This window comes from Pinus tabuliformis, chromosome J, assembly GCF_031772625.1.
Source record: "Pinus tabuliformis cultivar Carrire ecotype Pingquan chromosome J, CPIR1, whole genome shotgun sequence".
NCBI lineage: Eukaryota > Viridiplantae > Streptophyta > Pinopsida > Pinales > Pinaceae > Pinus > Pinus tabuliformis.
Genome location: NC_142295.1, coordinates 1247887006 through 1247911183, shown reverse-complemented (window position 1 = coordinate 1247911183; position 24178 = coordinate 1247887006). Strand labels below are relative to the sequence as shown.

At 39.2% G+C, this 24178-nt stretch overlaps 1 protein-coding gene across 1 annotated transcript; it reads right to left on the bottom strand.

Annotated features, from left to right (window-relative positions):
• Positions 1-4033: 4033 nt before the first annotated feature.
• Positions 4034-6126, bottom strand: LOC149231722 (uncharacterized). Its single transcript, XM_089376355.1, has one exon. It carries the CDS (start codon positions 5895-5897, stop codon positions 4236-4238), a length of 1662 nt encoding a protein of 553 aa, XP_089232481.1. The 5' UTR covers positions 5898-6126; the 3' UTR covers positions 4034-4235.
• Between the last annotated feature and the right edge of the window lie 18052 nt (positions 6127-24178).

The window sequence follows — 24178 nt, the reverse complement described above, 5'->3', positions numbered from 1 at the left end:
TTTCATTGCATGGAGGCAGTATTGGATGACAATAGATTGCTAGAATACATCAAGAGAGATGTTGCAAAACCAACACAATCTGATTCTAGAACCTTTCTCAGTTGAAAAAAATATGTAGCTAGGGCCAGGAGGATCATCCTAGAGGGTGTGAGAGACCACACAGTCTCGAAATTACATGGAAAGGAGTCTCCCTTTGATATGTGGAAGACCCTAAATGAGATATTTGAAAATAGCATTGAAGCCATGAAACTCGATCTCATGAACAAATTGAGGATTGACGACAAAGGGTATGAGGTAGCCTTCAGAGATGGGAAGGCCTACCTCAAGCGTCTTGCCTCATGTCAAATCAAGCAATTTGGTGTTAAGATCGAGAGCCTCTACACATTAGAGGAATATGAATGCACAACCTTGAGGAGCAAGGCAAAGACTAGAGATATGGTAGTTGAGAGGGGGCATGATATACCTCTCAAAATGGAGCCTCAGAAGGAGCCTTGGGAAGTTGTGGAGAAACTACAAATGGAGAGGCATATAAGTGGTAGGTTGGAGACATCCACTCAAGTAGAGACCTCTAGTAAGAAGATATTTTTACCTAAGTGGGCATAGGGAGCACATGCAACCATACCTCCAGGTGTGAAGTGGGGTTATGTGAAGCCCTCGTCCCAAAACTGCAGAAATTTGGGCAGGGTCCATTGAGTTTTTCTCCTCATGGATCATTACCTTGCTAAAGGGGCCCACAATATTTAGTAGTAGGAGGATCAATGTCAGTCAAATATTGAGGAGTGTTGACAACAAAGCAGGAGGCTCAACAATAGAGTTGACAGTAACACAATTTTCCTAGTGGACAATAGCAGACATAGTTGATTCGATGTTTTTATTGTTTTGTTTTTTTTAGATACTTCTTAGTTGCATATGTTGCAGCAACAACAACAACAGTGAGAGGCGTTTCATGCAGTACATTCCACAGGTGTAGGATAAGAGTGCTTGATAATCCATTTCTTGCTGAGAGGGAGTGTTGAAAAATGCAACAAGAAATTCTCAATTTGATTTTGACTTGATTAAATTAAGAAAATTTGAATTTTCACATCAACAGACAACTTTGATACAGTTAACTTGTGTGACATGGATTGTGTCACCTAGTTTGCTTAGTAAATTCAAGTTGGAGGAGTTAGAGTTTAGTTAAGCATGTGTTATTGCTAATTTATAGAAATTTAATTCAATTGGTTTCATTTTTACTTAGTTAAACCAGTTCCAACAGTGAAAAAAACTAGTGCATGGTCAGTTGAGTAGTGGGACAATAGTAAAACTCAGATGTCATCCAAGTAATTGATACATGCAACTAAATTAGCTCATGCATGCAGAGAATTAAAGTTCCCCAGTTGTGGTGGAGATTTCAAGGAAATGTACAATTAATTATATACTAGATTGAGTGTATAGTTTATTGTATTGGTCAGACGATCAATCCTAGGAATTGTGTAAGCATTTTGGAGGAAATTCCTAAATAATAGGGGTTTATTTCCTCAGTAATTGTGCAAGGAAATAAGAGCTCAAGCAGAGGTAGAAATTGACTAAGTCTAGGTCAGAGCTTCTCAGTGAGCAGAGAGATAAGTAATTCACTTGTATGTTGTGCTCAGTTGAGCAAAAGCAATTGTAGTACATCTCTATTCATCAGATTAATGTAAGAAAGCATTGGGGTTTTTAGTAGATTGCTTTCCCCGGGAAAAATATTGTTTACATATGTGTCTTATTACATGTTTGGAATTTTTGTTCTAGACGATAATATGGATCATTATAAATCTTATATAATAATGCATCCAATTTTCTTTGTTTTCTGACAGTAAAATCATAAATCGATCCTTGTTGACCTTTTTTTTTTCAAAACAATCATCAAATCTAAGTCTTGAATATATCGAGGTAATGTTAGGGAAACATATTTAACATCTTGGGGAAAAATAATGGTGTTTCCTATATATATATATATATATATATATATATATATATATATATATAGTCCAGCTATTGAATGCATAACTTGCAAAAATTATACATGTGCACACTACTAACATCTCTTCAACATGTGTTAGCACTAGAAGGACTCGATGTTGCTTTCTTGGATCCATATGGTTCTTAGATGAAAATTTTTGATGACTTCTCTCTCTTCTATATCTCATGGACATTGCACATCTATTTGTATTAAACACTTGAATTCTAGCATATGACTCATTGCACACATGACCCAATTGAACATCAACTAATCAATCAATTCTATCACGAAATTTTTGATGTGTAATATTCATATCTTGAAATGTATCAAATATATCATGTTCAATTTGAATTTCTTCGGGTGGCTCTACGTAAAAAAATTTTGTATCATTTTTCTGAGTGAGAGGTACTCTCTTTTTTTCATAAGATTTTTTTGCGTCACTTTTTTCATTGAGATCTACTTTTCTTTTTTCATAGAATTTCTTTCTCTGCGTCATTTTTCTCTATGAGATATACACTTCTTTTTCTCATAGAATTTTATTTTTCTTTAAGTGCAAATTTTTTGACATGTTTTTGGAAAAATCTAGTTGAAACTTTTCAAAATTCAGGTTACAATTATCAAACTATAAAATTTTAGATGCCATGGGTTTTTGAGGGTGTTGAATCTATTTCTACCTTCAAAATATGGATTGAAACACATAAAATTAAGATTTTGTGGGATAAATAACATCTGTTTTTGTGAAAATTTTACTGTTCCAGAAGAATTATCATCTTGTTAGACAACTCCAATACACATACTTTCGAGAGGAAATTCTTTAAATTACATGTAATGGGCATGTGGATATAAGACCTAGTTTGACATGTGTATCCCAGGTAAGGCCTAGAGTGATGGGTTAGGTCTACAATATGTGGTTTTCAGGCACATGGTTTTGGTGACCATGGTATGTTGCACATAGTATTTCATGTAATGACTTCTTCAAAGTTGTTTAATAAAATGTAACCTTGAATCTCATTGTTTACATAATACTTCATATCATGACGATCACCAATTGAACTACATCCCATGGACAAAAATGTAGACAATTATATATATATATATATATATATATATATATATATATATATATAGCTTTATGAAAAATATATGATATTTATAAAAATATTAATAATAAAATGATTTCAATATCTATTATAAATAAAATATTTTCACATATTTTGTATAAGTATTAAAAATTTACAAATAATACTTAAAAAAAGATTAATAATTAAAAAAATTCATTATGCATTATAAATAAAATAAAATATCTCAATCTTGAATGCAATTAAAAGTTTAATATTTAATATAAAATTAACATGTAACAATTAAAAAAAATTAATAATAACAAAAAAAATATCTACTTTTAAATAAAGTATTTCTATAACAATTATAAATAAATAACGTGTAAAAATAAACTTAGAAAAATTAAAAACACAACAAAAAAAATCATGTAATACAAACATATATATACATTAGTACAAACATATATATACATTCTATACGAAAAAAGTTTATATATATATATGTGAAAAGCTACATCTTCATAAATTTAATTCTTAAAAATATATAATAAATTTAACAAAATTAACCCATCCAAAAACATAAAATAACTACAAAATAAACTAATCCAAAAACATAAAAATATATAATAAATTTAACAAACTTAACTCATCCAAAAACATAAAATAACAAAATAAACTCATCCAAAAACACACAAATATATAATAAAGTTAACAAAATTAACTCATCCAAAAACATAAAATTACTACAAATTAACAGTGGAATTTTCTCACTGATGTTGGCAATTTTTGAAGTCATGTTCACAATGTTGGATACAAACCAAAGAGATAGTTGAGATGGTGTGAGATAAAAACACACAAATATATAATAAAGTTAACAAAATTAACTCATCCAAAAACATAAAATTACTACACATTAACAATGGAATTTCATTTTCTCACTGATGTTGGGAACTGGTGAAGTCATGTTCACAATGTTGGATACAAATCAAAGAGATAGCTGAGATGGTGTGAGATATCTTGCAGAGTGCAGTCACTCATTTGAATCCGAAGGTTATAAATATATTTGTTAGATATTTTCGAAGTTTCATGATATCGTTGTGGTAATACTGGATACTTACAAAGTATTGGTCTGTACAAAAATAAATTCAATGCATACGCATACACACGAGTCAATTGCAGAGAAAGAATTGTCCGCATTACAATTGCAGCCATGTTTGTGCCCTCACTGGGAATTCTGAATCGCTCCATCGGTCAAATCTAGTATCCTTTTCTACCTGACCATCTGCTTCATCATCTTTACTTAAATCAGCATCACTGTTGTACAAGAACAGTCCTTGTCTCGGGTGGTTGCTCATCAACAAAGACAGCAAGGAAGGAGGGTTGTGGGTTTGGGCATGGGAAGTTCCATGAGAATCCACTGCATTACCATCCAGAGTATTGAGGTCTCCAGCATCACCATCATCATCAAAAGGGGCAGGCATGCTTAGGTCCAATAGTTCCACTCTTGCAGGCAGCTGCTGCAGCTTAGGGGTCTCCTTGTTGCCACAACTAGTAATTATAGTATCTGAAGCTCCGCTACCCCAATGGCATCTCTTGTGACCACCCAAAGCCTGACCTGAAGCAAAACCCTTTTTACAGATTGAGCATTCATGGATTCTTAGAATCTTCTTATCTAAAATAGCAGCAGACTCAATTGTCCTCGTTCCATCTCTGGCTTTGCCCCCAGAAACCTTAGTGCTCTCCTTTGAATGAGGCTTGTGGAAATTGCCAGGCAGCTGAGAGCCCGATCCAGTATTGAGCTCATCATCAGTTATCTCTTCTTCCAGGCTCTCCTGCTCATCTTCTATCTGTGTAAAACAGCGCTTGACCTTAGCGTGCCTAGCTCTGTGGCCACCCAGAGCCTGATAAGAATGAAAAATCTTGTTGCAGGTGGTGCACTTGTACTTGCCCTTCTTATCCTCATCATCATCATAAAGACGGGCATCTCCATTAATTTTCTTATATATAACCTTCTTGCTGATGGATTTTGGAAGCTGGGAACCATTATTGGGAGGCTTGAGGTGACCCGATTCAGGATCTGCAACCCCAACTTGGTTTTGGGGAGTGTTTACTCCATTTGCAAGCATTACAAGACACAGGGCCATGTCCTCTTCTTCATCATTGATTACTGAAGCAAATTGCTCATGCGGATTACGTTGGAGTACATACCTGGGTCTTTTGAATCTCTTTTCCTTCACGTACTTATCAAACCTGCGTAAATTCCCACTGGGCTGATCAATCTCCATCTCAATCTCAGAATTACTGCCTCCTATTTTATCTTCTTCGTCTTGGGTCTCATGTTTATGTGATTCTTCAAGACTGGCATCACCACCATCTTGATGCGTCTCACAGCAGCAGTTCATGTGACCAAACAGGCCTTTCCAGGAACTGAATTCCTTCCCACACAGATCGCAATCTAGACAAGAATCGATGGAATCGGAGTCGAGCCCCTGCTCCAACAGAAACGAATCATCCCAATATGCAGACTTCCAAGTACGCTTTGGATTTCTTCGCAGAGCAAAAATTAGATTTGCCCCATTACCATCGAATCCCTCTTCTTCATCTTTCTCCTCCATTGACTGGTCATTCGAAACTCTGGGTCTCTTGCTCTTCCGAAATTCAGTTTCAATGAATTGGTCTGCAGGCATGCAGGCGGGGACGTGGGCTCTCATGTGACCGCCAAGAGCTCTTCCCGAAACGAACCCCTTGCTGCAAATCTTGCAAAGGTATCTCGAACTCTCAACTGGGTGCTCTCTTCCTTGACTCTGTAACAGCTCCATGGCTTGGGAGGTGGGATACAATACATTCACGGCGGTCATGCTGTAATCTCTACTCCACCTTCAACGCTAAGCTTCCTTTGTTTCCACAAACTATAAATCAATAAACCCGTGGACTGATAATGCAATCTCTACTCCAACTTCAATTCTAACCTTTCTTTCTCCACACACAGAGAGAGTATAATTCAATAAACCAGTGGACTGATAGTGCAAGAAATTCACAGAAGCAATACCCAATCGAGAACGGACTCCAACTATATATCGAAGAGAAAACGTGCGGGCGACGGTTTAATTGCGTAGTAAACAGTGCTTCTGAATTGAATGTGAATGGTTTGAGAGATGAAATTGGTGCGGATAACTTGGAGATAAAGGAATCGCAAGCAAGGAAGGAAGGTAAAGAGAAAGATCGTGGAAATGGGCAGTGAAGGAGTGTGGAAGTCTTCTTCCTTCTTCTCTTCGCTTAGCTGTTGCCTGCGAGTCTCCTTCCGCGCATTGGCCTCACCGACTTCATGGGGTCGATAGAAATGATAATGAAATTTCATGACTCGGTTTAGGGATTGCTGCGAACTTGTGAAATTGTTGTAAGATGGTACAAATTCTTCAGAATTTTAATATATAAAAAAGAATTCCGTGACACGATGCTCGCCCTCAACTCCCGCCTGCCCCGTGACTGGGGATGCTGTGTTCGTCATCAATTTGCTGGGCTTCAAGATTAAAGATCATAAATTAATTAGTGGTGTATTGATTTTTTATTTTATAAAAAATATTTTAAATCTAAATATATAAATTTTGTGTTTGAGGTTTGAGTATGTATTAAAATTATTTTTGTTTTTTTAACCGTTTTTCATATATATATATATATATTTTAAATATAAATTTTATTGGAATATATTTTAAATTTATTTTTGTTTGGCTAAGAGTTCGTTAGGAAATAAGTTAATGGATTAAGATCTAAATGCATTTATGAATGGAAGTTTGTCAATTACGAACTACCAACTAGAAAATTCTAAGTGGTATGATTTTCCTTGAATAATAGTGATGAATTAATCTCGATTAACAGATAGTAACAAGTGACTTGTAGTCTTCACAATTAGTTTGACAAATGAGTTATGGTTTTTCTTAAATAACAATGATGAATTAGTTTGTATTACAGTATAGCAACCAATTTTAATTTAACAACTAAATTATAATAAGTTTTCTCAGTAGATAAAAAGCAAATTTTATATTTAAAATGTAATTATATATATTAAAATTGAAAAAAAAATCCTCATACCAATGTATAATAAGTTCAAAGCTATTATATCTCTTACTAAGTACTTTCTAAAAACTCAAAAAAAAACTATTAAACCTATTTGAATGACAAAAACTAAATACTTTCCAAAAACCCAAAAATAAAATGGTATTAAACCTATTTGAATGACAAAAACTAATTCAAGACTATCTTGTACTTTGTCTTTATTTTGCACAAAAGATAAAAGAACAAAAAAGTTGAAATCATATTTTCTTGATGTGTTTGGAACCATTCACTGTGGTTTATTGTCCAGACAAAAACCACACTCGATGGTTAAAAAAGCGTTAACAAAACTCTGATGATGTGATTTTTATTGAAAGTTTTCTTATTTTCATGATATAGATCAAGAAACCTAAATTCAAATATATTAATTATTATTTAGTGGCTGCTTAGGCTTTCTATTTCAACTTTAGGTGGATGTGGATTTGTTAAGTTTTTTATTTTTTTAATTGATAACATAGATTGTGTAATGCCCCGAAGCTGCGAGCGGTTTTGGCAAGGTCACACGACAGAGGAGCGTAGGTTGGCCAAGCAAAACAACGCAGCCGCAGAAAGGAAACGCGAGGGCGTGGGAGAAAATGGCTGTGTTGAGACTGGATGATAGTATATAGGAGGAGGTGTGTAACGACCTGCAGTTCGGTTGATATGCGACTGCGGGTGAAGGCTGAACGAGCGCGCGGGTGAAGGTTGAACGAGCTGCGGTTCGGTGAAAGGTGCGAGCTCCTTGGGTGTGCGATAGTATGTTATGTGCATATGAGGAGTGGGCGAGCATGTATATATGCGTGTGGCATGGTGTTAAACCGTATGGAGGCCGACCAACGATTGTGTGGAGCCGACGGAGGGTGAATGCATGTGTAGGAAGGCTGACATGATGTTTAGGTGGCTTTTGCGTTGAAGTATGGGCGTTGGGCGAGTCGGCTGGGTAGCCTAGAATTCGCCCTATGTTTGGTATATATGGAGATGCGTTGGATGGCATTTCAACACACAACCATCGCTCAACATGTGAGAAGTGCGCAGAACAAGGTGAGGACGCAGCAAGAAGAAGGAAAGGCACAGTTTGGGTAATGCGCCCGTTCTTGGGCGAGGCCGCACGAAGGTGAACGCGTTTCTTGGTTTGGGTGAAGGGTGCGGTAGAGGAGCGCCCGCCGGTTGGAGTAGGGCGTGCACGGGTGTGTGGCACCCGGGTTATGCGACGGAGCGCCCAACGGTGAAACGTTGGTGGGTGCCCAGTTTGTGCGACGACTTGCCACGGGTTCTTGGGTGACTCGGGTGAGTGCCCGCCCGTCGTGCAAGTGTGCACGGTGTGACTTTTGGTGAAGTGTTGAGATTGTGAACGGAGGTGTGTCTCGGGAAGAGGCGCCCGTGTGTGGCGACTTGGAGGCGCGCCCAAGTTGGGCAAACAAAACGATCGTCCGACGAGGTGAACGAAGGGTTGGTGAGTCGTGCGGCAACCGTGCGGAGGCGCCGACGAGCTGGGCAACCGAGTTTGCCGAAGATTGTAAAATTGGCTAAGTGTAAATTTGGGGTTTCCCAAGATTTAACTTGTACTTTGTAAAAGTGAAGATTGTATAATATATTGACTCAGACAGACTCATATTGCAGGGAGTTGCCCCTCCCTTTATACTATTGTGCATTTCTCTTGTATAATGTTGTTTATGTGAATATTATGGGCTTTCACTTGTATAAAGGAACACATTAATAATACTTGGTAACGAAAATAAGACTAAGTATGGAATGTTAGGCGTAGTCTACAATCGTAAGTATTGGTGAAAAGAAAACGATTGGTAGTGCCGCACCTCGCTATAAGCGGTTGAAAGACTACCGCAGGTGTAGGGGTGTGACAGGTGGTATCAGCGCTGGTCCAAGTTTTGCAGGAAACTTGGTGAACTGAATCAAGAGTTGATTCTACAAAGACCGAAGACTTGGAAAGAAGTTCAAGTTTTGCAGGTAACAGGTGGAATATCAGTGTGATTCAGGTGAATGGTGAAGCAGGTTTAGCAGAGGTGAAGCTTAGTGCTTGGGCCAAGCTGAACGACAAGGCATGGTAGGTTTGGAAGAATGCGAAGGGAAGCTCTTGCTTACCTTATACAGGTTGAAGTAGATGAAAGAAGAGAATCCCCGGATTCGAAAGGAAATTGAAGTCTTGGAAAAGAATGTTGAAGACGAACTTCTTCAACTTGGTTGGACAATGGAGAGGGATGAAGTTGCAGATTGTGCTGGCAAGGAAGAGGAAGCCGTGATGATTGAGGATGTTGCAGATGTGACAACAATGGAGGATGAACTTGAGATTGATCAAGTTGGACCAGGATTGTGCAGTTTGCAGACATGGATGGATAAGGATACTCACATGGAGGAGCCTCATGATGATGAAGTAAGTATTGATGATTGTGTTTCACTTGAGCATTTGGTAGATGGACCGTATGCAGGGAAGGGCAAAGTTAGTTTGCCGATGCTAGGAAGGATCTTACCATGGATGTCTACGATGAGACCTTGTATGGAGAAGCAAGGACCATTGATTGTTGCAGGACTTGTTGGGGTTGTTTGTGACCTTATGGTAGAAGGTGCAAAGGCCTGTGACAAGGGAGGAACATGATGATCGTTGCGGAGGATTGGGTCATGCTTTAGCCACATGGAAAATTGGCTAAGTGCCCGGCATGACTCATGGACAGATTGAGGAGGGCACACACTTGAGTTGCTTGGGTGGAATTCTCATGGCCGAGACCAAGAGCAAGTCTTGGTGGAACCTTTAGAGGGGGAGCTATGATGGAAGGGACTCGTGATAATGATGATATTGTTGGGTGACCGAGTTCACTAGACTGAAAATTGCAGACTTGGATGAGGATGACCGATTGCTGTGATGGGTCTACATAGTTGGACTACATGGGAAACTTAGTCATGGACATCAGGTTGGAGACATGGAGCATGGAAGTCTTATGCAAGGACATTATGCAGGAGCACTTATAGAGGTGTCATATGGGCATCTAATGAGGAGTGCCAAGGCAGGGATGTTGTGCAAGTGGATTTGCTGATGTGACATGGAGATGTTTTACTTATGAGCCGATGGAAAGGTTGTGCACTCTTGTACAACAAGGCCATGGACTTGGATGGAGTTGTGAGCAGACTATGGAGCATTCCTACTACATGAGAGCTGAGGCATCTTGCAGAGACTTTTGGGCCGAGACTTGTATGCTTGCTGAGTGTTGGTTGGAGATGACTCATGGAGCTCATGATGACATGAGATTGTTGTGACTTTTAGGGACTTCATATATGGTGGACTTGGAGGATCTGATGCATTGAGGAGCTGAGGTCAGAGACTTTGATGCAGGATAGCGTGCATACTTTCAAGTACATGTATGGGAATGGCTTGAAAGAGTGACTTGATGTGGAGGATCGATATGAGACACTTTGAAGTGATGGAGTTACAACAATGATGATGCCTTGGTGACTACACTTGGGCATGGGTTGAGCCGAGACTCAACTACTTTGGACACATGGGAGCTAATTGATCTATGATCATGGGCAACACATGGATAGATGAAACAGGTGTATACTTGTTTCTATGGCAGGCTTGAGGGATGGCACATTATAGATATGATGGAGGTTGCTTCATGGACCTGGATGTAGCACATCGAGAGTCGAAGTTTGATGAGATGGTCTCTTCATATTGAGGAGGCACACATATGGATGTTTTGCAAATGGATGATGTTGGGATAGATGTGGCTGATTTCATACAGCACATTAACACCAAACATCATGGACAGCATGTTGCAAATGAGATGAGGACTACTTCATGGACCTGAGCATGGCTTACTTATATGGAGATGGATTCTTGATCGAGTTGAGGATGTGACGAGATGTTCTGAGAAACGACTGATGGTGACATGAGGATGTGCATTCTCATGGTTTGAGCGTGACAGTTGGACTGATCACCCGACTAGTTCAAACATGGGGGTCGACAGTGTATAGAGATGTGTTAGCATTATGTTGGAGTATCATGGTAGTAGTTCACATGAGAATGACACATGATGAGGTCGACACAAGATGTTGCAGGAAGCATGTAGCTTGAGATGGAGGGACCAGCCTTCCACGATGGGGAGCAGCATGTGGAGATTGCGACGAGATGGTCGATGGTCATGGAGTGAGATGATTTCTGATGTATGACATACCGATGAGGTGTATACCTTGGTATGGTGATCTTGGTGACATATGGTTGCCAGGACGAGACATGATGGAGATGGTGGTTCTACATATGTTGCAGAGTTGCAGTATGTGGAGGAGTTGACATCATGGATGAGACAGATATTGATGTTGATCTTGGTGGATGGCTACCAGGATGGTATGTTGTCAAGGACGACAACGATTTCAGGTGGAGGAGGATGTAACGACCTGCAGTTGGGTTGATATGCGACCACGGGTGAAGGCTGAACGAGCACGTGGGTGAAGGCTGAATGATCTGTGGTTCGGTGAAAGGTGCGAGCTCCTTGGGTGTGCGATAGTATGCTATGCGCATATGAGGAGTGGGCGAGCATGAATATATGCGTGTGGCATGGTGTTAAACCGTATGGAGGCTGACCAACGATTATGTGGAGTCGATGGAGGGTGAACGCATGTGTAGGAAGGCCGACATGATGTTTAGGTGGCTTTTGCGTTGAAGTATGGGCGTTGGGCGAGTTGGCTGGGCAGCGTAGACTTCGCCCTACATTTCGTATATATGGAGATGCATTGGATGGCATTTCAACACACAACCATCGCTCAACATATGAGAAGTGCGCAGAACAAGGTGAGGATGCAACAAGAAGAAGGAAAGGTGCAGTTTGGGTAATGCGCACATTCTTGGGCGAGGCCGCATGGAGGTGAACGCGTTTCTTGGTTTGGGTGAAGGGCGCGGGTAGAGGAGCACTCGCCGGTTGGAGTAGGGCGTGCACGGGTGTGTGGCGCCCAGGTTATGCGACGGAGCGCCCGATGGTGAAACGTTGGTGGGCACCCGGTTTGTGCGATGACTTGGCACGGGTTCTTGGGTGACTCGGGTGAGCGCCCGCCCGTCATGCAAGTGTGCATGGTGTGACTTTTGGTGAAGTGTTGAGATTGTGAACGGAGGTGTGTCTCGGGCAGAGGCGCCCGTGTGTGGCGACTTGGAGGTGCGCCCAAGTTGGGAAAACAACACGATCGTGCGACGAGGTGAATGAAGGGTTGGTGAGTCGTGCGGCGACCATGCGGAGGCGCTGACGAGCTGGGCAACCGAGTTTGCCGAAGATTGTAAAATTGGCTAAGTGTAAATTTGGGGTTTCCCAAGATTTAACTTGTACTTTGTAAAAGTGAAGATTGTATAATATATTGACTCGGGCAGACTCATATTGCAGGGAGTTGCCCCTCCCTTTATACTATTGTGCATTTCTCTTGTATAATGCTGTTTATGTGAATGTTATGAGCTTTCACTTATATAAAGGAACACATTAATAATACTTGGTAACGAAAATAAGACTAAGTATGGAATGTTAGGCGTAGTCTACAATCGTAAGTATTGGTGAAAAGAAAACGATTGGTAGTGCCACACCTCGCTATAAGCGATTGAAAGACTACCGCAGGTGTAGGGGTGTGACAAGGCGGTCCCGGGTGGGGGCGCCCAATCGAAGGGCCGATGTGCAGGAAAGTTAAAACGAAGGCCGAATGTGTGGGTCGGTTGGGTGAGCCGACGTGTTAAACTATGGCGGTGAATGCATATAAGTATATGGCGATGGGGAGGAGTTCAACCATCGATCCAAGGGCGAGAAACCTTCATACAAGGCGAAGTGCGAGCTAGGGGAAGTGTTCTGAAATCTTAAGCGGAGGTGCAAGCGGACAAGGGGTCGAAGCACCCGAGCTGCAGGTCAAGTTGTGGGTGCCGCAGAGGTGCATGCAAGTCACAGGGTGCAGGGCGAACGGTGGACAATTCGGCAAGCGCAGGTCGGGCAACACGAGGGCAGGTGCACACAACAAGAGTTTGGCTTAACAGTTCGACGGTTTGGCGGGTGCGACGCACGGTGAAGGGCGAGTCGGGTGAGGCGAGCTCGTGTGCGGGCGCTTGGTGGAAGGAACGTCGGGTGAGGCTGAACGGTGAGCCAACGAAAGTGAACGAAGGGCGTGCGGAAGTGCTGACGAGCGATTCGTGCGGGCGCACCCGGCACGACAACATGGTGAAGTGTTGGGCGATCGGTGAACGGGTTGGAGGGTGAATTGGTGAACACGTCCGGGTGCGGTTGAACGTGTGGCGGTGCACAGGCGAACGATAAAACATTGGGTGGTCGCGGTGGGCGCGTTGAATGTTGGAACGAAAGTGAAGTTTGTGTGATGGTGGAAGGCGTTGGTGGAACGACGATTCATGCACAGTGAAACAATGACGGGCGACATGAATGGAACGAAGTGCGACGAACGTACGCGCTGAATGACAGTTTGGGTGACTTTGCCCGATGGCTGGGCAAGGCTACACGATGAGTACAGGGAGGTGAATTTTATAAGTGTGAAAGTGAAACTTGGGGTTTCCCTCCGTTCTAAATTTATATGTGGATTTTGAATATTATCTTTATTAATACAGGCAGACTCATAATTACAGGGAGTTGCCCCTCCCATGATATTCCGCTGTGTACTTGAATGTTAATGGTGATAATATGTTAATGGGATGAAAGTGTCCGTTGTGTATGTTTAATGAAAGATATGCTTAGCTGTTGAAAAATAATCCAAGTATAGAAGTAAGGCTTACTCCACGATTGTTAGTATTGTTAAAAAGAAAAAGGTCAGTGGTGCCGCACCTCCTATAATACAGCATATAATGCGATTGGAAGATTACCACGAGTGTAGGGGCGTGACAAATTGAGTCTCAAGAAAATATGCTTAACATATACTACTTATCAACCACTATGGTGATGTGTTCGAGAATTTATTAAATTATATTAAATTTTAATAAATTAAAAATTATCTATCATCGGTTGATACGTGTGCACGACAAAGGAATAGCGAAAATATAAATTAAAAATGCACAAGGCAAAAACAACCTGTGGTTTTTCGAAAACATGTAAATCCCATCAAAGTTTGTCAATCTTGAAAGCCTTAACGATAGAGTTGGCCAGAGGCCTTGAAATCGAAGGAGCATGTGTGTTTCTGGGTATATATATGTGTGCCACATAAAGTATTTCAGCACCGACATTTAAAGCCAGTTAGGCCCACTCGTTTACGAAATGAGGAACACCAGTTAGGGGTTTCAGCGAGAGGCCGCCTAGAGGAAGAAGATTACCACGTAGCCGCCAGCCATATGATAAAACCCTTTGAAACTTATAATTGTAATTCTGTAAATAAACTCAATTTCAATTGTGACGTTGAAAGCCATCAAACAACTTCACTATTTCATTTTGTTGGTATTTTCTTATTCGTTTTGTGATATACCTTCAATAGAATTTTATTGTGGCAACATCCTGATATATCTTGAATAGTATTTTAATTTTAATTTTATGTATATGGAATGATATAGGATTGTTTTTTGCTATGTTAATATTGGAGTTGTTTTTAGTGTGAATTTTTGGATTTTCTGGTGCTGGAATTAGATGGAAAAATTTGAGGTGGAATCTTGATTTGTGTTATTTAAATTAGTTTTTTTTTACTATATATATGAATTTAGCGCCCTAGAAAACCTCTAGGGCATTTTGATTGCACATGATTACCCATAAAACTTGTGATTTCAATAAATTCTTATTAGATTTTAAAAAAATTAAATCAAAAAAACTTATCCTACAAATTTCAAGACAATTCCATTAATATTTACTTAAACAAAATCAGCAATATTTATGCAAATCCCATAAAAAAATAATTATTTTATGAAAGATAAAATACAAAACCCACACATGTTTAAGTTTGAAGTTTAAGTAAAATGCTTATTGTCATTAGTTTGGATTATATTTTCACATATTTCTTTAAAAGGACAACCAGCCGAATTTGTTTTTAACAAATTTTTCCACTGCGATTTTTGACCACCGGCTACCTTTTTTTCCGTATTCTCATGTAGAATTTTGACAAGGAAACATATATATTTTTCCTTAAATTTCGTAAGAACTTTGTAGAAAGCGTTATACATATTTTTTTCTTTAAATTTCGTAGAAACTTTGTAGAAAGTATTTTGTATTTTGACCTTGTTTATTTGTTTACAGAGAATTCAATAAAGACGATTATTTTTGAGTTATTTTCGATTTTAGATAATAAAAAAATCATAGTTTTTTTTTTTCATTTATTCAACTCAATTGACGGATCATTATTTGTTGACTTATTTTTCATTTTAGATAAAAAAAAATAAAATCATATTTTTATTTTTTCTCATTTATTTAATTGAAAATTTATATAAAATTATAATAAAAATTTTAGAAAATTGTATTTTTATTTAGTTAATAAAAATATTGATTTTGAAAATTTATTTTAAAATAATTTAGTTATTAAAAAATAAAAAATTAATAAAAATATACTTTTACTTCATCTATTAATAATAAACATAATAATAATAATATGGGAACATTTTTTGCGCATGTAATAGCCCAGCCCGAGCCTGCGCTGACCTAGCCGCCACTACTTTTGTGGATCCCTCTCTCGGCAGCCTCCTGTTGCTGAGGCCAACCAGACCATGCAACCCTCTGAGGAGGGAGATCCTCACCCTTCCTCACAAACAGGGAATGAAGAAAACGCAGAAGCCTCCGCATCTCTGATCGCAAAGAATGGAGCTCCAAGGAACATGCCATCAGTCAATAAATTTGTAAAAAAACTTGAAAGTATCCCAAAGATTTCTCTCCCTCCAACACTTCCAAGAAGAGCGTCCATCTCTTTGGCAGGACGCGGACTTGTTGGACAGATCACTGGGCTATGGCCTTCACCCAAATCAGTGCAAAAATGGGTGGAAAGAAATTGGAATGCAACTACACAGGGGAAGATAGCAATACGATTCTGTGGAAGGGGTTATTATACCTTTCTCTTTGAAACAAAGGAGGACAAAGACCTGATATTTAAAAATGGACTTTACTTCATGGACTCTAGAGGTTTATACCTGAACAGGTGGATGCCAGACTTTGATTCGGAGATGGATGTCCTAAATGCAGTGCTGGTGTGGCTTAGGCTCCCACATCCTCCTCTTCACTGCTAGGAAGACGAATCTGTAAAGGCTATAGGAAACACAATGGGCAAATATATTGATAGATGTGAGCCAAAAGACAACATGCATGTGTGCGCAAGAATATGTGTGGAAGTAGATCTCGGAAAAAGCCTCCCAGAGGCAATAAAGATCAAGGTTGACCAGTGGACTCACATTCAGTAGTTGAACTACGAGAAAATACCATTTAAATGCAAGGTATGCCACAAGTATGGTAATTTTGCAAATAGGTGTCTTAAAAAAATAAAGCATGAAAATGTAGAAGAGCAAAAACCCACATGGGAACAAGTGAAAAGGAAAAAACCTACCAATAAGCAGACCACAACAAATATCTATCAGTTCCAAGAAGCAAATGAAACAATCTCTTAGCGTCCAACGAAGGTTACTCCTCCTGATCACACAAATTCGAATCCTTTTAAGCCATTAGAAGACTCCTTTGATCTGCCCTCTCCTAGATCCCCACCTTCAAACCCCATCTCTTTAGCTCTCATATCCTCCCCCAACCCTATATCCTCCCCACCTCCTCCCTCAGTGGACCGCATTCTAACAAAAAACAAAGCCAAAGAAATCCCCCAACTTTGGGACCAACAAAAAAAAGTGGGAAGGAAATCCAATAAAGAAATAAGAGATGAGGCAATAGCAAAAGAAATGGCCCTAGGAACGCAACAACTAATGGACTCATTCCTTGGGAAACAAATAGGAAGTCATGAAAAAACTCAGCAGAAACGAAAGGGAGGACCACATCAACACAACAATAAATAATGATAGTGGTCTCTTGGAATTGTCGCGGCCTTGGTACCTCCTTTAAAGTCAATGCAGCTCGAGACATTTTAGCCAAGGAACAACCAAACATATATATGATTCAAGAGACCAAACTAAACAAGCAAGAAAATCAAAAATTGATTCAACAACTAAAAAATTATGGAGGAGTAGCGTTAAAAGCCATAGGAGCATAAGGAGGAATCAACACCATTTGGGATAAAAGAAAATGTAAATTAATGACCCAAAAAATCAACAGACACTGGATTCAAACAGAGTTGAGAAATCTCTGTACAAAAGAACAATATAACATTATAAATGTGTACTCCCCATATCACTATAGAGAGAAAGAACAATGCTGGAAATCAGTTAAAGAAGAAATTGCAGAGAGACAAAGTGAGAACTTAATCCTGGGAGGAGACTTAAATCTGATAAAGAATATAGAAGAAAAATTTTGCGGAATCTTCCAAAACGATCTGTCAAGAGAAGCTCTTGAAGGAATAATAGAAGAGCACAAATTAATAGACATTCCGCCAAGCAATGGAAAATACACTTGAAACAACAAAAGAATAGGGAAAAACAACATAAAAGAAAAGTTGGACAAAATTTTTATTCATGAAAGCATAGCAGTTGCTTATACTCTTGTGAAAAGTAAAATTGTTCACAACTCAGCTTCAGATCACAAGCCGGTGGTGGTAACCTTGGGAAAGCTAGAAAATCAAGGACCCCTTCCCTTTAGATATAATTCCATTTGGTATAGCAAGGAAGATTTTGGTAAAAAAATAAAGGACAGCTAGAAAAAAGTGTCACAGGATATCCCCAGTATGTTTGGGAAACTAAGCTAAAGAACCTAAGGATGCACTTAAAAAATTGGGCAAGAGAAAAAGATCTCCAGGAGAAAGCTAGGAAAATCGATTTGCAAAAAAAAATGGATAATCTTTGCAAGGAAAAAGAGAATAAGGAAGAAAGTAAGCAAGATAATATTCAAGAAAAGGAAATATATCTGGAAATATATAAGCAAAATAGGCAAGAAGAAGAGGAAAATAGACTGAAATCAAGATGCCTCTGGCCAAAATCCGGTGACAAAAATACATCCTTCTTTCATAATACAATGAAACTAAGGAGGTCAAAAAACCAGATTGAATAGATTCAAGTAAATGGTCAAGAAATAAAAGGAGTTGAAGCAACAAAAAATGCAGCCCATAAACACTTTAAAGAAATCCTCTCAACAAGTGACCAGCAGACAGCTAATGAAGAAATTTTGTAGCATATAAAAAAAAGCGACCAGCAAAACAGGGAATTAGACAAAGAAATTACTGAGGAAGAAGTCACAAAAGCTGTGTGGAATCTCCACCCTAATAAGGCACCATGTCCAGATGGGTTTACAATGGCCTTTTATAGACAACATTGAGAAATTAACAAAAAAGATCTAATGAGAATGCTCAAAAATGCTTTCCAAAAAAAAGATTCGAGGAAATACAAAATGCTTCTTCCTAGCCCTCATTCCCAAATAACCTAATCCTCCAACTTTTCACAAATATAGGCCAATATCCCTTTGCAACTCGTCTTATAATATTCTCACTAAAATTTTAGCAAACATAATGAAAAAATTGCTTCCAGAAATAATTTCAGAAAACCAAGGAGGATTTGTCCCCAAGAGGCAAATCACTGATAATGTGATAATTGTTCAGGAGGCTATTCACAACAGTATTCAAAGAAAAGAGAGAGAAATGGTTGTTAAGTTAGATATGGCTAATGCTTTTGACAGATTTAATCATAATTTTCTTGCAGCAGCTCTCAAAAAGTTTGGCTTCTTAATAAATTTCATAGAGATTATCCAGGAATGTATATCAAATCCATGGATTGCTCCATTAATCAATGGACGGCCCAGTAATTTTTTCCAAAGCACACGAGGGCTGAGGCAAGGCTGTATGCTTTCTCCATTCTTGTACATCATCATGCCTAAATCGCTGAGCGCTATGCTGGAAAATCAGAGAAAAGAGAAAAAGAATAACATGGATCCAAATTTTGAGAGGAGTCAAAGATATAAACCACTCTCTCTTTGCAGATGATATCCTTCTCATAGGCGGGGCATCCTGCATTTTAGCAAGATGATTCAAAAAAGTCTTGGATGAATTTCTCCTAGCTTCAGGAGGAATTTTAAACAACTCGAAATGAAGAATTTATTGTTGGAATACCTCAACAAAAACACTGCAGTGTATCTCACAAATAATGGAAATACCTTTACAAATCAATTGCAGCCATTTCACTTATCTTGGGCTGCCCTTAGCAAAGGAAGTGGTAAAATCAGAAGTTTGGAACAAGCCAGTGGAGAGAATGAGGGAAAAAATTCAGAACTGGGTAGCGATGTGGCTCAACCTGGCAAGAAGAGTGACATTGATTAAATCACTTCTCTCGGCCTTGCCTATATATCAATATGCAATCATTATGGCTTGGGCAAGTGCCCACAAGAAAATGGAACTGATAATAAGAAGCTTCCTCTGGCAAGGAGGATAACAAGATAATAAAAAATTCAGCCTTATTAGATGGGAGCAAGTTACACTTCCCTATGAAAAAGGAGGTATAGCAATTCACTTGCCAGGACTAATGAACATTTCCCTAGGGACAAAAATTATCTGGAGAATGATAAATGGGAATGGTCACTGGTGGGAAAAAGTTCTAAAAATGAAATACTTAAATTGTCATAGAACATAGCTACTCACTGATACTATTCCAGATAGGCCATGCACCAAAATCTGGAAATTGGTTAACAGGATAATTCCTCTTATTAGAGATCAAATATCCAAAAATCTAGGGAATGGAAAAACAATTTCTATTTGGGAGGATAGAATAATGGGGGAAAACCCCTTAAATCAGCAACAAAATTTAATAGGACTCCCGAGATGGATGGAAGAGCAAAGTTTTAACACTCTTTATTCTATTTCGGATTGGGATCAGAATAACTCGGTAAGATGGGAAACTCTGGCTACTCTACCAAGACTAAAAAGTAAGTGGGAAATTTTAAAAGTTCATCTGGTAGGGGCTGCGCCCATCAACAAAGAAGAGCAGGATGACTTTGTTTGGGACCCAAATGGAGGGGATTACACAGTTAAATTTGGGTACAACCTCATCCAAAAACTTCGCAATCAAAATGATTGGAGTCTATGGAAGGCAGCTTGGAAATCAGAGAGTCTGCCCAAAATTAAAGTCTTCACCTAGATCCTTCTCAAAGGAAAAATTCTTACCTCTGAAAATTAAAAAAAAAAGGAATACAAGGGCCCTCAAAATGTGTCATGTGTCAAAATTAGGAAAAAACAATCCAACACCTCTTCATAAAATTTATGGTGGTGAGAGAGTGCTGGAATCAGGAAACAAGTCCTCTGGAAATAAACATAAATCCAACAATTCAGTTGACAACTATTAATAAAAACTGGGAAAAAAGCTACCCATATACAAAGAAAAAAGGCAACAATAAATAGGATATGGAAATGTCTCCCTTCAATCCTCTGTTGGCAAATTTGGTTAGCCCGAAACAAATGCATTTTCAAACAACAAAAGCCAAATCCATGCAAGATTCTAGCAAAACTTGGAGCCAAGTTGCAGAGATAATAAATACAAATGGAATCTCAAAAATGGACCAGAACAATTTACAGCAAGAAGAGAAAGGCCAGTACAACAAAGCAATGTTAGAAAACAAATCAAAAGCAGAAGCTATAGCAAAAAATAAAGAATTTCACACAAACAAGAAATGGAAATTAAGATTGGAGGATAAAGAATTCTCAGAATGGGTAAAATAACAGAAGAGACACATTCTTTTTTTTGACAGAGCTGCAAAAAATAACCTAGGTAAAGTAGGGGTAGGCGAAGTTATACTAGATCCAAATGGAAACAAAATAATAACATATGAATGGAGCTTGGGAGAAATGACGAACAACAAGGCTGAAGTATACAACCTTATTCTAAGCACAAGGCTTTTAAACAAAATTGCATTCAAGAACCCTATAATAATAGGGGACTCAGCTATCATAATAGCCGCTCTGGATGCCAAAAGGGACTTCAAAAGCATAGCCATCAATAAAATCTATCAAAGGATCAAAACAAGTTTTGAAAGTCTGGGAAATATAACCTTAAAGCACGTCCTGAGAAACCAAAATAAGGACACTGATAGCCATGCCAACAAAGCAATTGACAGACCAGTTGGGATAGTCAAAGAGAATAATGAAGTTTATGAAGAAAGTATCCCTTGACCCCTCACCCAGTATGAGGAACGAGAAAGTATACCATGATCCACATGCACCTGCGTAGGCTCCCAGGCGACTCAAGACAGTTTGGAAATCCTTAACAGAGACCAATAATTCAGGACCAGAAACCACAAAACAATGAAGAAATGCCGCAAAGTAAGAGTGAGGAGATAGATGAAGAATCATTGCACAGATACCGTTGGATCTCGGAGATCAACGGTCGAGGATTGACTTCAGTTGTAGCGGAAGAGGATCTTGGAAATGCCATCGTAGCCGTCGATGGTGGCAGATCTATGACCATCGGGCGCTTTCTTGCACGAGAGTTAGTAAAAAAGAAAAGGCGGGATTTTAAGCAGGAATGGTATTTCGGGCAGAGCTTAAGCGGTAAGCGGTAAGCGGTTGAGAGGCCTTTGTCTTTAATTTCACTTTTCTAAATTATGAATTGTTTTGGAATGAGAATAAATTTGAAAATATGTTCTCACTTCGACATGATATTGTTTTGTTTGTTCAGTGATTTGCAAAGTTTCACTTAAATAAATGTTTAACTTAAATTTATTGTGGAAATTTTTAAATTATATATCAGTTAAATTTTTTAAAGGAATGTTTTTAAGCTTTAGCTACACATAGTTCTTATACTATTTATATTTATATTTAATTTCAATGCGTAGGTATACACAAATAAGTCAATTGTAGAGAAAGAATTGTCTGTCTTACAATTGCAACGATGATTGTGCCCTCACTGGGAATTTTGAATCGATCCCTCTACCAAATCTAATATCCTTTGTTAGCTTACTATCTGATTCACCATCTTTACTTAAATCAGCATCACTATTGTACAAGAACAGTCCTTGTCTTGTTTGGTTTCTCATCAACAAAGATAGCAAGGAAGGAGGGTTGAGGGTTTGAGCATGGGAAGTTCCATGAGAATCCACTGCATTACAATCCAAAGTATTGAGGTCTCCGGCATCAAAATCATCAAAATGTGCAGGTAAGTTTAGGTCCAATAGTTCCACTCTTGCAGGCAGCTGCTGCAGCATAGGGTCTCCTTGTTGCCACAACTAGTAGTGATAGTATCTGCAGCTCAGGTACCCTAATGGCATCTCTTGTGACCACCCAAAGCCTGACCTAAAGCAAAACCCTTTTTATAGATTGAGCATTCATGGAGCCTTGGAATCTTCTTACCTGAAATAGCAGCAGACTCTATTGTTCTCGTTCCATCTCTGGCTTTGCCGCCAGAATCCTTAGTGCTCTCCATTGGATGAGGCTTGTGGAAATTTCCAGGCAGCTGAGAGCCCAATCCAGTATTGAGCTCATCATCAGTTATCTCTTCTTCCAAGCTCTCCTGCTCATCTTCTATCTGTGTAAAACAATGCTTGACCTTAGCGTGCCTAGCGTTGTGGCCTCCTAGAGCCTGATACGATTGAAAAACCTTGCTGCAAGTGGTGCACTTGTACCTGCCCTCCTTAGTCTCATCATCATCATAAAAACTAGCATCTTCATTAATTTTCTTTTATTTGACCTTCTTGCTCATGGATTTTGGACACTGGGAACCATTATTGGGAAGCTTGAGGTAACCCGATTCAGGATCTGCAACCCCAACATGAAATTGTGGGTTTTGAGGAGTGTTTACTCCATTGCAAGCATTACAAGACACAGGGCCATGTCCTCTTCTTCATTATTGGTTACTGAAACAAATTGTTCATGCAGATTACATTGGAGTACATACCTAGGTATTTTCAATCTCTTTTCCTTCAACCACTTAACAAACGTGCTTAAATTCCCACTGGGGTGATCGATCTCCATCTCAATCTCAGAATTACTGTCTATGCTTTTTCCTTCTTCGTCTCGGGGCTCATGTTTATGCGATTCTTCAAGGTGGGCATCACCACTATCTTGATGTGTTTCACAGCAGTAGTTCATGTGACCAAACAAGCCTTTCCAGGAACTAAATTCCTTCCTACAAAGATCACAATTTAGAGAAGAATCGATGGAATTAGAATCGAGCCCCTGACTCAACAGAAACGAATCATCCCAATATGCAAAGTTCAAACTGGCAAGTACGCTTGGGATTCCTTTGCAGAGCAAAAATTAGATTTTCCCCATTACCATCCAATACCTCTTCATCATCTTTCTCCTCCATTGACTGGTCATCCGAAACTCTGGGTCTCTTGCTCTTCCAAAATTCAGTTTCAACGAATTTGTCTGCAGGCATGTAGGCGGGGAGGTGGGCTCTCATGTGACCGCCAAGAGCTCTTCCCAAAATGAATCCCTTGCTGCAAATCTTGCAAAGGTATCTCGAACTCTCAACTGGGTGCTCTCTTCCTTGACTCTGTAACAGCTCCATGGCTTGGGAGGTGGGATACAATATATCCACCGCGGTCAAGCTGTAATACTCCACCTTCTATGCTAAGCTTCCTTTGTTTCCACAAACTATAAATCAATAAACCAGTAGACTGATAATGCAATCTCTACTCCAACTTCAATTCTAACCTTCCTTTCTCCACACATAGAGAGAGTATAATTCAATAAACCAGTGGACTGAGAGTGCAAGCAATTCATAGAAGCAACACCTAATAGAGAACCGACTCCAACTATTTATCGAAGACAAAATGTGCGGGCAAGGGTTTAATTGCATAGGAAACAAGGCTTCTGAGTTGAATGCGAATGGTTTGAGAGATGAAATTGGTGTGGATAACTTGCAGATAAAGGAATCGCAAGCAAACAACGAAGGTAAATAAAAATATCGTGGAAGTGGGCAATGAAGGAGTGTGGAAGTTTTCTTCCTTCTTCTCTTCGCTCAGCTATTGCCTGCGAGTCTCCTTCCGTGCATTGGCCTCACCGACTTCATGGGAGCGTAATAAATAATAATGAAATC